Genomic DNA, 17341 nt, shown 5'->3' with positions numbered 1-17341 from the left:
AACTTATGATTTTTGTACTTAAAAAAAGCAAAATATAAAAATCTGGCTTCGTCATGCACACGGGATATGTCCTGAGAGTCTTCACCCCAGATATCGTGGCACCCGCATGGCAAAATTTTGGGCTTAAATCGCCTGTAAGTCAGATTAATCAAGAAATATCTTCATGAAACTTTCAGGAGTGATTGAAAATCATCTTTTTTGTGTATTTAATAAATTTTCTGTAATATGAAATTTTGTGATTTTCTACATGTATGTAACCTCTTAAGAGAAAAAGACAATTTTAAAAATTGAATTACCAGGGATTACCAATCTGAAAGAGTCATGCTACGCTCTTTTAAAATTTATTTTAATTTCCGGATTAAATCAGAATGAGAGAAAGGAGAGCTAAAATCTAAGCAAAAACTGTATCGAAAGGGGCCACACAGCATAAAACGTTGTGATAGAATCGTAAAAGTAACCCGGCCGAGCAGCAATAACGCTTTATCTGATGATGGGCACGGCAGCAGCCCATTTCTGGTCCTATCACTGTGGCTCATCTTGTAATGAGTGTCGTACCCACAGCTGAGATAGTATGAAAAGGAATGAAATGTGTAGCCTTCTGACAATTATCGTTATTTTCAATAAGGTGTTTAATATTTCCAGATATCATTGAATATTTGTTTTATAATATTTTTGTAGTCTTTTATTAATAAAATGCTAGAAAAATATTCCATTTCCATTAAAACTAAACAAATGAACCTGTTTTTGATGACTAGGTTTGAGATATATCAGGAAAGCACTGGGTCTAGGATTCCGAGCAACGTTACCCCGACCACTATCGGAAGAAAGCTCGTAACATGCTGGCACGTATCAAGCTGAACATGCTGCGGTTAATGTGGATGCTGAGTTGAATTTCTGCCACAGATTGCCACACCCACTTTGAATCTTTGTTGTGTGGAGCAAACGGTTCGAAAACCTGGTGCCGTTGGGATTTCTCTGAATAGAGTTGTTAGGGCTGTCATAGCAATCAACACTAATGGCTTTGATACTGATCTTTTAATTAAGTGTTGTAATCTAGACGATGCATTTAGTTATCCAAAGGACTTAAATTTTGCGGAAAACTTGTTTTTCATAAAAAATAAATAAACTGTGTACACTGAAATAAAAAAAAAGTATCAAATTCCTAAATTCTAGGAATTTTGGCTCCTTTCCTTATTTAGTAATGGGTTTTTTGGATTACTTAATAAGAAAAAGAGGCAAAATTCCTAGAATTTAGGAATTTGGTACTTATTTTTTATTTCAGTGTATCATTGATTACACTCATGAAGAAGCATAACTCGTGGAGCATCACCTCTACGTGGAGGTTCGTAACCATCCTAGAATTTAATATAAACTATTGTACAATGCTTTTTGGCTACTACCATTTTTTTTATTTCAGACTAGCCTGGGCTAATTTTCAACAACTTTGTATAGGAGTTGTTGCTGGAGTTCGAGTCAGGTTCGGTGGAATTTCAATTGCCGGAGTCGGATTTTTTGGAATGGTTTAAACTACGATTTGTAAGACCCATTTTTCCATTAAGGCGTAGATTGTGAGATAAAAGTTTAGTGCATTGGAGAAATTTGGTAGGATTAACATGATCAACAACTTTCTTGAAGGAAAAAAATCCCAAAAATATTGCGCAATTCCCACTAACTTGGACTTCGCACTAAATTATTGCTATCGATCGCACTATTGCGACTTGTCAAACTGGCTTGGAAAATTCAAAATTTCCTGAAAATAGATCAAAGCGAGCCGCTTGTTTTTTAGCTGTCAATCGCAATTTTAAAGTGCGAAAGTTCAGTTTGGTGGAAAATGCGATTGGAAATGTAAATAAACAACAACTGGTTGCCTGGTTTTTCGAGTTCTTGTTGTCAAAAGTGCGAGAGAATAGTGCGGGCATAATCCAAGTTACAGTGCAAGGATCAATATTGACGTTAACGTTTTTTTTATAATAAAAAGCGTTACTTAATCCACTTTTAGGTGGTTGGTGCCTTCCTCTCATCGCCCCTTACGTGATCGCAGCACTAAAGAGGTCCTAATAAAAATAAGTGATGAGTAAACAAAAAACAGACCTCCTACAGACTTTTTGTCATGATTGTACATAAACCGCCGTGGGGAAATAGATTGAGGTTATCAAAATTCATAGCATTTTGTAAATTGCTCGTAATTTTAGATAGATAAGTCAGATGTTGAAAATTCTTAATCCACAAGAAATGTCATTTCAGAACCTTTCTAAAATTATATAAAATGGCAGGTTTCCATGCAAAAAGCACCCTTTTTACAAATTGTGAAATTTATATGCAGCAGTTTTTTAAGCATAACTTTTGATGTGCTTTACTGAATCGTATAAATTTCAATAGGGACTTATGGGACCCCAAGACGAATCGAATGAGGCCAATACGGTCAAAATCGGCTCAGTCAGTGACGAGATATTACAGTGACATTAATTCGGTACACATGTCTACATACAGCCAAACACACAGACATTTGCTCAGCTGGTGATTCTGAGTCGATATGTATAAATGACGGTAGGTCTAGGAGGTCTAGTTAAAAATTTAATTTTTCGAGTGATTTTATAGCCTTTCGTCAGTAAGGTGAAAAAAAAATGTTTAAATTTGCTCTAAAATTTTGAATGAGGAAAATGATCTATTGGTAGACCTGTACACGAAAAGTTATGCTTGATTTTGAAATTTGGAATTTTTCTTATCAAAAAGTTTCATTTTACGTCGAAAATTGAAGCAACAGTTTCATAAATATCGTCTGTTGAAAATTACATGCTAATTAGGTGACATTTTGAAATCCTAATTTTCATCGATTCAAATTCTTTGTGAGGCTATATCTCAGAAACTAATTGCCAAATTTTCAAAGCTCAGAGAGAAAATTGCAGGAAATTTTCTCAAAATTCCCAAAATATTTTTTTCATTGGGGATTTTCCTGGAAAATTGTAAGCTATAAGGCATCATAACTACAAACCGGGACACTTAATCATAAATATGGCAAATATACGTATTTTAGGAGTCCAACTTTGAAGTCTTTAAAAGTGAAATAAGGAGATGGATAATTTTTTAGAGTGTTTTTTTTTTCTAATGATAATCTACAACTTTGTCGAAGACACCAAATCGATAAAAAAATCCCATCTCAAGCTACAGACTGATGTATATTTACAGCCCGCAATATTGTATGACTTGTGAATATTGTATAGTGACTTGTCAATTTGCGAAATAGTAGAGAACTACTTAGCCGTACTTTTTTTTTTGTTTGGCCATTAGTTTGATCCATGCTCGGTTTTTTTTTTGCAAGGAATCGCTGGCGGCGGTTGGACTCGCAATCCAAAGGTCGTCCGTTCGAACCCTGGGGTGGAAGGTACCTTGGAGTAGAAAGAGGTTTGGTTGCTCTCCCCATTCAAGCCTTTGGATTCTTAGGATCGAGCAGAAACTTGGCATAGTGGTTTTTTGCTCGAAAAGCACGTTTTAGACGAGTTTTGAGGACGCTGTATCTTCTTTCAGGAGCAAGTTAGCACCATATTCTCTTCGGGAAAGTTGTAGAGCACCTTCCAGAGCATCCGAATATGAATCCGGTTTCAATATAGCGTGAAACGTGGATTTTTAAAATATCGAAATCTAAAAATATGGTTTTCTCCATAAAAATTTATATGGAAAATTGAATCGCTTTGCGCTAAGTGAGGACATATCCAATCGTTCCCAAACTTTAGGGAGTTGTTTAGGACCCCAAAAGGAACTGAAAAATTGCTGTGCTGAAAAATCGATTTTGAAAATACAAACCTAATGACCTTTACTTAAATTTTAAATCTTGTGGTGGATTTAAAAAAATTATAGAATTTTTCAGAGGAATCCGAAGTTAAAAAAAGTCGCTTTGGTGCTGACATTTTGAGTTTTCATGCGACCTCATTAAATTTTATTTTAAATTTTTGTAACTCAAATACTACTACGTTCGTCCTAATTTCAGTTTATTTTTATTAAACTAAAGTGAACTGGTAACACTCTAAGATTGATCTTTTTCCTGATTTTTTAAAATAATTTAATAAAAAGACAACACTGTCAAACCTTCTCAAAAGTGCAGTTGAGTGCCATTGCTGTTAGACGTGGATCTCCAACTCTCTTCTAGAACGGACTCCACACAGCTAGAGAACGCCCACCCGCTAGTAAGCAAACGACGAACCCCCTGCTATTAGCATCATCCACACACACCCTATTTATTGAATCGACCGCTTCTTTTTCGCCTCAAAACCCATACTTTCCCTCCCCCAAACACTATCATAAAGTTTCATTTTGATCGCAACTAACGTTAACGTTGCAAAATAAAGAATTCCACCCTTCAGTGCACGTTGTTGCAGCTCTCTGGCTAGGACGGGCTCCAGTTTTTGAATCGAGAAGGCAAAGTTTCATCAACCTTCCTCTAAGCTACACCAAGTGATGCACAGTAGAAAATGTTTTGGGTTGGATAGTGTAAAATGTATCATGATTCATTGACTTTGTTTAATTGTTTATGTTATTTTGTGTTTATACTTCTACTTATTTTCAGAATTATATCAAAACAATATTTAATTGGTATGTCTCGAACCACAAAAAAATAATACCTTTTTTCAGTGTGACACAGCGTGTGCGTAAAATTGCAAAAGGATGGAGTGGGCGGAAAATGAGCCTTTGGAGGCATTTTATTACGTGGGAGGCCTTTGGTTCAGTTGGACAACTTAGGAGGGAGGTTTATTTATGAGGGTTGGTGTGAACCGGACAATTTTGCAACGGAAAAGTAGCTCTAATTTAAAGTCGTTAAAGTACGTGCTTCTGAATAATTTCCGGTACACTGTGGGAAGCTTTTGCATTAAATTTCCCCCCCATTTTCTCTGTTTTCACCGGTGCAACTTTTTAAACCTAATTTCTGTAACCGTACACCCAGGCCTCATTAAAATTCGCAATTACTCACCGTTCGGTTGCCGAGATTTTTCACTTTGCACACCAGCAGCACCGTCTTGCCGACGAGGCCGGTTATGTTGGACGGGATCGATGCGGTGTCGAAGTAAGGCCCAGTTCCCGGCGTTGGCCACTCCTGGAGGAAGTCGGTGCGGAACTTGCGGGACGAGCCCACCAGTTCACCTGGAAAATAAAGTGAAAAAGGGGATAGTGTTAGGGAATGTGAATCCGACATTTTGAAAAAACTATTTTTTTTAATTTTACGAAAATAACACATTTTATCCCATGTAAATTCGCATGATTTTTTCAGTGTATGATGCGATTTAATCTAAATAACACTTCCGAAGCCTTGCTCCGTTTCGGTGTTCGTTTCCAACCGGAAATGTTCACTCAAGAGTGCAAAAACCGCTCTAATGTGTGCTGCCATTATTTGCCAGTTCATTACGCTTTTCCTAAGAACTGTGGCGCTAAACAAACACAAAAACCGCAGTAAATATAATTCACCTGCCTTAAAACAAACATCCCAAACCATAATCCAATACACAGCCCCCGTCTGACCACGATGACACGTACGAAAGCCACAAACAAACTCACAAGCTTTGGTATAGAAGGAGTGCACTGAATTGCATAAACATTTCCGGAACAGGCGAAAAAACCCCGACACAGCAACAAATCCGATTGCAGTTTGTGTTCCATTTCCGGGAAACTTCAACCAGGGGGAAAGGAAAAGGGAAAGAGAGGTCAGACTTTTCTGCACGGAGATCAACATTGTGTGTTGAACGTCAGACGAAACAACGGGGCCGGAAAAGTGCACACTACACAGTGTAGTACACAGTGTGCTACACACATAAATGGGAGAAAAAATATTACAGGACAAAGGTTAGGGAGAGTGGAATTATTACCACATTCATTATAATTTCAATAAAAAAAATCGACTTTGTTTAAAATTTGTTAAAAAGTACAAATTATACTTCTTTTTAACGATGTTAAAAATAGTATCAATCCTTCCCGAATTCACAAATATATAATGTATATGAAATTTTGTTAATGAATCACTTACGAAATGATTTTGAAATGTCTTTTGAGCAAACAAATATCGGAAATGCTAAACCAATCTTAGCTCACCACATTGCAACAGATTTTTTCAAGGATGTTTCACATATCATGTAACTGAAATTAGTGAACATACGTTAACAGGATAAAGAGATACGATTTTGTAAAAATAGTTAATCAGATTACGGTGCATTGATTGAATTTAAAGCATCTCCAAAGAAATAAGTTCGAACAATGTACCGAAATTCGATAAATTATTTTCTAAAACTCATACTTAAAAATTGTGTTAATGGAAATTTACAAACTTTGGATAAGGGGAGCGGCCGTGGCTGACTGGTTACGGTGTTCGCTTTGTAAGCGAATGGTTCTGGGTTCGATTCCCATCTGCTCCCAACGAGAAAGTTAAGAACATAGAAATCTGAAATGATGAATATGAACGAAAAATCAAAGTCGCTCGAGACGGGGTTCGATCCTCCGTCCTTTGGATTGGTAAGCAAAAATGCTAACCACTAGGCCTTGACGACTTGGTGAGCGTGGACTGGAATTAGGAATACTGTTACAGAGAGCGAGTTGTGGCGCTATAACCACGGCAAATAGTGTCCAGGGCATTCGTGGAAATACAGTGTCCCATCCCAGAGGGTCCCGGAGTACCAAACCTTCTTAGCATGGTGCTCCCAACGAATACAACCAAAATCTCGGAGCGTATGGTGGTGTGTCCCCACGCTTCTTCCTCCCCTGTCGATTCAGAATTGTGTTGTTGTTCGAACACTCTGTGCTCAAACTCAACCCAATTACGAGTCATCTCTGCGATACGGCTTTACGCAGTAGGCCTGGCCGCTTTAACGCTTGTGATGTTTCAATGCATTCTAATGCAATGGCGCACTACAAATGTTAATAAATGACAAGAAGAGTGCTAGGCGTCATCTAACCTAAGGCACTCTCCAGGATCCCTTCGAAAGATTGGCTGCGCTAGGGTCTGATTAGATTAGATTAGATTAGATTTACAAACTTTGGATAAGTTAAAAAATCAGGCATAGGATTATTGGTCCCAAAAAAGCAAAGCAATCCACTTTAACAACTCCTGGATCTTTTGTGGTCTCTGTTGCAAGTTTCTGCTCATTTCTAGGCGTCCGAAGGTTATGTTTGGTGAGTCACCCAAAACCTCTTTTACGCAAATGGACCGACGTTTTACTTCCCCATCCGATAGATGGCGTGATCAGGCAAATCTCGTCTCGAAAAATGCCACCGGGCCTTACTGGGATTTAGAGGCTACCACGCTAACCACTAAACCACCGAACCCGGATTATTGGTCCCGATGCCTTCGAATCAGCAAAAATGTATTCATTTGACCATTGTGTTTATTCAGATATATTGGGAAAAATTTCGTAGTAATTTTCCTCGAAAGCCCAACTTTTCTCCTTTTGAACACAGTAAAAATTGAAACCCAAAATATGACCAAAAATTGGTTTTTGACACTTTGGTGGGCTAAATTATATGGAAAAACATATATTTGAACAATTTTCGAATTTCGTTAGGGTGGTCCCATATGGTTTTCCCTTGAAAATTAGACATTTTCAAATGAAGATATGCCGCAACCCGTGGTGTAGGGGTAAGCGTGATTGCCTCTCACCCAGTCGGCCTGGGTTCGATCCCAGAAGGTCCCGGTGGCATTTTTCGAGACGAGATTTGTCTGATCACGCCTTCCGTCGGAAGGGAAGTAATTGTTGGCCCGGACTAACCTAAAAAGGTTAGGTCGTTAGCTCAGTCCAGGTGTAGGAGTCGTCTCCCTGGGTCCTGTCTCGGTGGAGTCGCTGGTAGGCAGTTGGACTAACAATCCAAAGGTCGTCAGTTCGAATCCCGGGGTGGATGGAAGCTAAGGTGTAAAAAGAGTTTTGCAATTGCCTCAACAATCAAGCCTTCGGACACCTAGTTTCGAGTAGGAATCTCGCAATCGAGAACGCCAAGGCAATGCTGTAGAGCGAATAATTTGATTTTCAAATGAAGATATCTTGAGTTTAAAGAAACTCACTCTTGAGATTGTTAGTAGTGCTAGATCTCTTCTTTCAAATACAACCTGGCACTTCAAGTTTGGCTTGCACCTTTTCGAGATACTTATGTTTTAATTTTGCCTTAAAATGGCTGTAACTTTTAACCCTTAAGTCCAAATTGACCTGTCAAAAAATAAAAATGTTTGTTTTTTAGAGCTCTAAAAGTGCTCCCAATATCACTTTCCACCAAAACTTAACCCTAAATGCCACGTTCAAATAAACTGATTTTTGATAAGTGCTTAGATTTGGCAAGCCCAACAATTTTCTACAAAAAAAATCCCAAAAATATTCCTGAAAAGTTAGATTTTCAAAATCACCCTAATTGTGAACCGCCCTAAGTTTCAACCGAACCAAAAGTTGCCCTTTTTCGTTTGCAACAACTCTTTTGAAGACACCTGGCTCCAAAACTTCACCATTTTTCGGAAAATCCATTTCCACTTAATTTTGCGATCTGTACATTGTCCTAAGGCCAGTCTTTGTGGAGTTTCAGCGGTTTTAAAATAAAAATGTTGAACAAACATAGATTTTGGCATTTTTTCCAGATTTCCCTCGCTTTACCTTCCTCACCTGAGGTAAGGCTATTTATGGCAGGAGGGTATCATCATTTTTTGCTTTTAAAGTGGTTTTGTTATTCCTAGGACACTTTATTCAACCAGATATTTCATCAAAAACACCTTAACAACGCTAAAGGTAATTTTGAAGCCGAATTTGAAGTTATTTTCCTGACACGTGGTGGCTGATTGCCATGTGGCGTCCTCTGGTCGAGGCAGCCTTCTTAGTGTGCTTTGATTTTTCCCTATACATTTAGCTGGGACCATGAGAATTTCTGCGACGCCGGAATGAATCCGGTTGAAGGCAAGACCAGGGGCCTCGGATCGTCTTGCACCCTTCGGAGGAATTATTCCGCAGACCATCCCCTAGGACCCCACGGTATGCAAAAGTCGTCATTTGTTAACGGCTGACTTGTACAGAGCAATTTACCTAAATGCTACAGTTTTACGGGTTAATTCCCATTTAAACTTGTTCCTGCTCAAGGCTAGCCAGTTTTCAACCAAATGGGCTGAAATTTTGGCCTCTTGGGGGCAATCTCATATAATTTTTGATTTGAGCAACTTTAATTTTTTTGACCCGGGTTTATACCTATCGACATATAATCTAAAACTGAACAAATGTCTGTGTGTACGTGTTTGACCAAAATTCTTACTCAGTTTTCTCAGCACTGACTAAACCGATTTTGCTCAAACTGGTCGCATTCGACTCGGTTTAGGGTCCCATATGTCGCTATTGAATTATTTGAAGTTTTGCTCAGTACTTCAATAGTTATGTAGAAAAATGTGTTTTCATAAATATCAACATCTCACTTAAATGTATGTAAACTATATCCGGATCTATCATCCGACTCATCGTTGGTTAGGAAAGATCTTTCAAACAAGTCCAAAACTTTGAGGATCTGGTCTCGATTTAAGTTAGTTTTTATTGATGTAAGCTAATTTACATTCCAGCTTGCTACCATCCTCTACACTACACTGAAAAAATATCCTATTTTCAGTTATGAGCAATGTTCACAGTAAACAAAAGTTGAATTTTGAAATGTTGAAAATTTAGTTGGTTGAATATTACCATCAGAAATTGATGAAAATTCAACAGTATGTTTTTGCCACAAAATCTGTCACCATTTCCTGATAATATTAACATCTTTTTTTCTGTGTAATTAAGCTTATATCTGTGAGCCCATACATCAAATTGAAATGCTGTCAAAGACAAACTTATGCGAAATTGGACGAGCTTTATAATAAAAAATATTTTCGAGACTGCAAAAAAATCTATACCAAAATAAAATGGCCAAAAACTTAGCTGTTTTAAAATATTTTTTAAACTACTGTATCTTCACAAGGATTGGATTGGATTTAGGTCATAGTAAATATGGAGATTTTTATGTAAAATTGTCTGGAGAATCGATTTCCGCTATCGCTTTTTTTAGTTTTGACGTTTAGACCACTCCTCAAAAAAAAAATAGTTTTAGAAAATGGTTATTGTTTTTTAGGAGAGACATACCATCCTGCATTTTTCGTTAGGCTTTTTTTAACATCTTAGGCTATTTCCACACAAAAAAAAATTAACGAAAAAAAAAATCGTGACTTCACCTAAAAATTTTTGGATTTGTATTGTGATGCCATAAGGCCGATGCAAATATTTAAAAAAGTTTTTGTCCCTCGGCCCTGGCCGAGGTCAAGGGGGGGGGGGCAAAAAATAAAAAAATATAAAAATTTAAATAACAAGCCATAGTCTTCACATTTTAATGAAAAAAGTGTTTTAAAATGCATTTTACACTAGTTCAGTTGTTTTAAAATCATTAGTTTTCAAAAAATCTAAGATCTGACAAAAACAAAAATTGTATCGAAAAAAAAGATTTTGCATCGAAAATTTTCAAAAAATCTTAAGATTTTTTAATAAACCCAAACATGCTAAAAATGATTTTAAACGCAGGAGAATGTATTTTAATTTTATTTCAGCTGGTTGCACTTGAATTTTCATTGAAATTTTGAATTTTATTGTAAAAATATTTTTTTTGCCCCCTGATTTTTCGGGCCAATTTTGAAGGGGGGGGTGACAAAAACTTTTAAAAATATTTGTACCAGCCTAAGCATTTTTTGAAAATCGTTGAATTTGGTGAATAAAAACTCACAATAAAGTTATGCTGTAATTGTAACACTTTATGAAAGTCGCTTTACTATGCATTCTGGTATTACGATACAAATGTATTAAAATGTTTTATTTGAAAAAATAATCCATCTGAACTATCCCACTCCTCCCCTATACCCATTGACCACCGGTAGGTATGCTGGTTGTTGTGTTTTTTATTTCAATTTGGAATGGGTTTGTGTGTGCCACCGGATCAACTGGCTCTGTTGCACGGGAATAATGTGGCATTAATTGCATAATGAACATTTTTATTCCTAACTGCTGGTGCTGGCAACATTTCTTATGCGGTTGCCAGAGGATTTGCTGGTTTTTTTTCTCGATGTTCACCATTGTTGTCATGTTCGTAGTTGTTTTTTTGTGTATGTCAGTTTTTTTTTTCGCCCTCTTTTTCAATTATTCAAATTATTTTATTTTCTGCCACGAAGGTAAAAACATGCACATTCCTATTATAATGCTGATCCTGGAGCTGGACTCATTGTTTTGTAAATCCGTTTGACATGTGGGACTATTTTTTGTTCGCGCCGGTTGACACGAGTGCTGCACATTGTTTTAATGAATTCTGTTTTGTTGTGGAATTTAACTTACCAGAATTTGTAATTTGAATGTGCGGTGCGAAAGCTTTTCAGCTTTGCATACTTTGCAGCGAACTAAGTACATTTGTTGAGTTGTGTTTTTTTGTTGTCGGATTATGAGATTTAATTGAATTTTAATCATAAATTCCTATTATTTGCATTCAAGCTGATGTTCGGATTTAGTTATCTGGTGAATCTCACCTAAAGCCAAACGCATAACAATTTTAAAAAAAGTATTTTTATTAATTTTAATTTGACTGAAATTATATAACCACAGAAAACATTTAGCATTACTAGATTTCTATTACAACATTCATGCAATTTGGGCAGACGTCCATACATTAACGGCATTTTTATATGGACAGCATACGAACGAAGTTGACTTTATAGCTGTCGGCCACCATTGCTAGTACCAACCACTAGTGTCTTCCTTTTTATCTACAAGGACTTCGCCGCCCTGGGCTCCTAAGTGTATGAAAGTATGGCACGGAGCGACGGCGCCGAATACCCATATTTACACAAAGAATTTTAGAGCGCCCGCCGCGGGATTCGAACCGGCGACCTCTGGATTGTGAGTCCAGTGCGCGGTCCGATTGATCCACACGGGCGGGACAGCATACACAGTAACAAATAATGTAAGTTTGGAAGCTTTAATGTTGGAAGGTTGAATATTACCTCTTTTATGATGTAATTTTACCTCAATTTAGACTGAGAAAGTGACATTGCATCAGAAAAGTGGTGAAATTACACATTTTTTAAAATCACAACATTTTTCTGACATAAAAGATGTACCCCTTCCCAGATGTAATATTACCATGATTTTTTTTTCTGTGAAGTATGAAGATTTTTTAATTGATTTTCTACTTTTATCTGTTCCGCAAATTTATTTTGCTTTGGCAATTTAATGTCAGTTTTAAATTACTGAATAGGAAGATTCGACGTAAACGTCCAACCCTTTTGCAGCATTTACATAACGGCAATTTCCACAAACCTTTACCTTCCAAGTTCGACACGTAATCGTCCTTCCAAGAAGCACAACATCAATAATAATTTTGACAAGTTTCTTCTACGCCCACACTACTTTCGTGGGTGGGCCTACGCTTGAGCATATTTTGAGATTTTGTTTATGGTGGAGAAGTGCCGGTATTTGACTCGTATGTAATTTTCTTTCTTTGCTGGACATCTTTTTCAAATTGGAACTGGCAATCTGAAAAGATTAAAAAAATGAAAAAAAAAAAGATTTATTTCGAACCCAAATTTGCACCTTTCACCCTATTTTCCATCGTTGATATTGGCATTACCGAGTATATTTGTCTTCCACCGTCTTGAATATTATTTGCTCTTTTCGTTACACGTGTTTTTGTGAGTGTGTGTGTGCGAGCGCGTGTGTACGCAATTTCACGAGCCAAAAGAGACCTTTCTCCACTTATGAAAAATATGGAAAATCCTTCGCAAAACTCAATTCTCAAAAACTGTGGTTCGAAACTTGAAGCTCGAGTGTTTAAGTGTACACAAACGGTGGGTGTAGGTTATGCCGTTATGCGAAAGACAAACACGTGCACACACACACGCAGGTATGCAAATTCAGCCTAAGATGGAAGCTCTCTCAAATCAGTTTACTTGGTGGTTACGTGTTCGGTGAAGTGATTTCATTCGCTGGAGTAAGACGTTGAAATTTATTTAATTTGACATTATTTTCGGGTGGAAATTCCGTAAACTTGAAAGGGAACAGCACACTTAAAATATTTTTAAGAAGAATTTTGGCATAATTTCAAATACACAGTCCGAAATTAAAGACTTTCAAAGCTTTTGTTTCGAAATTGTTAGTGTTTTTTATCATCAAAAAAGATTAAAAATCAATTTCTCAAAAAAAAAAAAAAGAGAGGGATTCTTTATTACAAGTACGCCCTCAAAATTCTGCAAGTATTTTCTACAAAACGATTGAGCCTATTTTGACACATTTTGTACTCTTGGTATTCCTGTCGCGACACGTGGCTGCACGCGAAAATAATCGCTCTTGAAAATTTGAGGAAAATTTGTCTCTTTTTACACATTCTCGGTACTACCCAGACATGTTTTTGCGTAACGTTTCCCGTATGGAGAGGAGTAAATAAGGCAATCACTTGAGCCGTTTCCTGTGAAAATGACGCAAATGTTCGGTTGAACTTGTGCTGGAGGGATTCAGTACCAATTAACGTTGGAATTTTCTGGAAATTGAAATGTTAATCATTTGGAACTGTTGAAAGTTCGATTCGAAACTTTAGTTTAACTTGATTCAGAAATGAGAATCGATTCGAAATGCCTTTTTTGTATTGTGACATTTCTATCAATTATATAATTTATGTCAAAAGCTTATTTAAAAAAGTTGTTTTTTTTGTTTCTTTTGTTTTACTTTTCATGTTTAGGTAACCTAATCTACTTCCCCAGCCTCACTTCAAGAAATTTCATAGTGAAATTCTACTAAAATTTAATCAAAACCATGAACTACACCCGGGGTCAAGTTGAAACACCCCCCGGAATGCTTTGCTCGTTGTTAGTTTTGATACGTACATCAAGATGTCGTACTGCAAACGAACTTCAAGTCATTACTGTGTCCTTTTCCCTATAAAATTCGACCCCATTTTCCTCCCATTCTGTGCGAGCATGACATCGCAAACGGCAAATCCATTTTGCAAAAAGAGCATGACTAGTAGTTTTCGAGCAGGGCTGTGAGTTTACTAGTTTACCAGTTTTGCTCGATTGTCACAAGTGAGGATTTGGGGCCCTTTCCCATCTCCGATTTTCACGAGCACAGTCACTGTGCTAAGAAAACGGCGTTCGAGATCTTGGAGATGTCATGAAGTTGCTCGGACACCAGACGGATGGATGGAACCCGAGAGCTGCTAATGGCGAACGAGTGCATCAAAACCCACTTGATGGAGGCTGCTGAATGGAGGAAAATTAAAAAGGAAATGAGAAACATTTCTTGCGCAAGGATGTGACGAGGTTTCAAGTAGAAGCTCACGAAGAAGTACAGTGAAGCCGGTTCGGTTCTGTTTGCTGAGGCAAAACGAAGAAATGGCGCAAACTGGCGACAATCTTCTACACTGAGGGAGGGAACTGCCGGAGATAATGGTGCACTATTTATCATCGGGTTTAGGGACAGTGAAATGTCCCCAACGGGTGATGCCAGTCGGAGTGAAGGGTTAACCCTGTCAAGGATTAAGGAACGTGGTAATTTTTTTTTCAAAGAATGATTTCTCAGAATCCTGTTAATAAATTTTACCATTTTGAGAAATACTATGTAAAATTTATGGAAAATAATGTTAAATATTTTCAGACATAACTTCTTGGACCCGAGACCTTCAAAACCGCAATTCATGTTTTACACGACCTTATCAAATGTTCGGCTAGATTTTTGAAACTTCTTACTATTTTTCCTATCTAGATGACACCTTTCATTTACGACACGGTGTAGGTCACCTTAATGGCAAAAAAACGGGTCTTATTATTTGGGTTCAGATTCACACGAATCTTGCTGTTTTCGTGGAGAATTGCTGAATTTTTGTATTTTTGTATTTTTGTATTTTTGTATTTTTGTATTTTTGTATTTTTGTATTTTTGTATTTTTGTATTTTTGTATTTTTGTATTTTTGTATTTTTGTATTTTTGTATTTTTGTATTTTTGTATTTTTGTATTTTTGTATTGTTGTATTTTTGTATTTTTGTATTTTTGTGTTTTTGTATTTTTGTATTTTTGTATTTTTGTATTTTTGTATTTTTGTATTTTTGTATTTTTGTATTTTTGTATTTTTGTATTTTTGTATTTTTGTATTTTTGTATTTTTGTATTTTTGTATTTTTGTATTTTTGTATTTTTGTATTTTTGTATTTTTGTATTTTTGTATTTTTGTATTTTTGTATTTTTGTATTTTTGTATTTTTGTATTTTTGTATTTTTGTATTTTTGTATTTTGTATTTTTGTATTTTTGTATTTTTGTATTTTTGTATTTTTGTATTTTTGTATTTTTGTATTTTTGTATTTTTGTATTTTTGTATTTTGTATTTTTGTATTTTTGTATTTTTGTATTTTTGTATTTTTGTATTTTTGTATTTTTGTATTTTTGTATTTTTGTATTTTTGTATTTTTGTATTTTTGTATTTTTGTATTTTTGTATTTTTGTATTTTTGTATTTTTGTATTTTTGTATTTTTGTATTTTTGTATTTTTGTATTTTTGTATTTTTGTATTTTTGTATTTTTGTATTTTTGTATTTTAGTATTTTTGTATTTTTGTATTTTGTATTTTTGTATTTTTGTATTTTTGTATTTTTGTATTTTTGTATTTTAGTATTTTTGTATTTTTGTATTTTTGTATTTTTGTATTTTTGTATTTTTGTATTTTTGTATTTTTGTATTTTTGTATTTTTGTATTTTTGTATTTTTGTATTTTTGTATTTTTGTATTTTTGTATTTTTGTATTTTTGTATTTTTGTATTTTTGTATTTTTGTATCTCTGTATTTTTTTTTTGTAAATGTTTGACTCTGAAGGGTCCTAACAAAAGCCACCCCGGAAGGGACACCATCAAACCTTTCAGAGAGCTATGGCTGTATGGCCTTTTCCTTTTCGTGCCCCATAAAACTGCAGCAAATCAGCAACATTGCAACTCTTTCCACTGAGAACCGGGATCTCAGCAAATCTCATGCAGCTCAGTACAAACTTGGGCTGACTCTCTCCGGAGGAAATGAGAAAAATGTAATTCCATTTCGTGTTTGCCGTCGATTTTTGCTTTCTTTTTTTCTACATTTGACTGCTGTGAACTGCGAAATTGTTTGCAGCAATGTTGTTAATAATTTAGATCTGACTGGGCGCTGGTGAGCTTTTTCGGAAAGCTCTCCTCAGTGGAAAGCTTGGACTGCGAGTGAGATTTTCGCTTGATGTCCGACTTTCTGCGAGCAAACAATTTCGCGGAGGAAGTTTCCCCCTCTAATGAAATGTTGTTTTTCAGATGGAAATGATTACTTTTCGTTGGGAGATTGAAATAACTTTGGAAAAAGAGGTTTTCGCAGTGAAGGTATTTTAACTTTTATTATTCAGAGGTGCACAAAGGTGCAGCAAGAAAAAGAGGTTTATTGTTTAAAATGTTCAAACATTGTTTACGAATAAAAGTGGTCGTCTCTTATGTTACTTAACGAACAAGCAAACAAAAAACTTTTAAAGTACAAGTGGTTATATGCTTTTTGACTAGTTTGCTAGAGGCAAAAGGTTCCCAGTTCGCGAAGAACAACTGGTTTTTATTCATTATGAAGGACTAAGACGTTAAATTAATCTCGACCTTAATATTTGTGTTTGTAAAATTGACAACCATTCCGATCTGAACTTTTCACTTGAAATTAAAAAAAAAAACATTTAAATTCACGTATAACCCCTTAATCCTCCCCCACATTAGTCACCCGTGCGACAGATTTGTATGCAAATTAGTCGTTTTTGTACATCTCTTCACCAGGCAACTATTCATCACTCTTCCACATTCGTCCACACCGCACCCTTCATGTCGGAGCGGGGTGAACCATTTGTTTTAACACATGTCACTCGGTGTCGGGACAGGATTAGACGTCGGCTGGCCTCCGGATGGGGGTTTAACTGTTGTGACACTTTTCCACAGAAGCCCTCCCCAATTCAAACTGCCACTCTGCTGAAGCCGGAGGAGTCGGAACAATTAACACTTTTCCGGAGACGATTGTTTTAACTCAGACAATTGTGCACAAAAGTCAATGGGAGAAAGGCAGCAGCCAGCAGAAGTGTGTGACATCGAGCTTTTTGTGTGATGGGTTGGAGGGGGATTAAAAAGTTGAACAAGAGACAAGGTTTGTTGGGGTGGAAGTTTTGAGCGTGTAAGGGTTTAACTTTTTCGGAATGAATGAGTTTTGGGAGATTCATTGGCTTGTCGGGATTGTTTGAGGTGAACTTTGAATCCTTTGAAATTAAGCTTGACGTTTTTGTTTAATGCCACATGAAATGTAAATGCTCGGATCTA

The 17341-nt window shown here is 36.3% G+C and overlaps 1 protein-coding gene across 5 annotated transcripts in view; it reads right to left on the bottom strand.

Annotated features, from left to right (window-relative positions):
* LOC120421600 (zwei Ig domain protein zig-8-like) overlaps nucleotides 1-17341 on the bottom strand; it is a 415971-nt gene that overhangs the window by 20264 nt on the left and 378366 nt on the right. For all 5 annotated transcript variants that reach the window (XM_052711285.1, XM_052711283.1, XM_052711286.1 and 2 more), the window contains one exon: nucleotides 4964-5133. In XM_052711285.1, coding sequence (XP_052567245.1) covers nucleotides 4964-5133 — 170 coding nt within the window. The remainder of the gene's footprint in view (nucleotides 1-4963; nucleotides 5134-17341) is intronic.

Source organism: Culex pipiens, chromosome 3, assembly GCF_016801865.2.
Source record: "Culex pipiens pallens isolate TS chromosome 3, TS_CPP_V2, whole genome shotgun sequence".
Taxonomy (NCBI): domain Eukaryota; kingdom Metazoa; phylum Arthropoda; class Insecta; order Diptera; family Culicidae; genus Culex; species Culex pipiens.
This window is presented reverse-complemented; position numbering and strand designations above follow the sequence as displayed.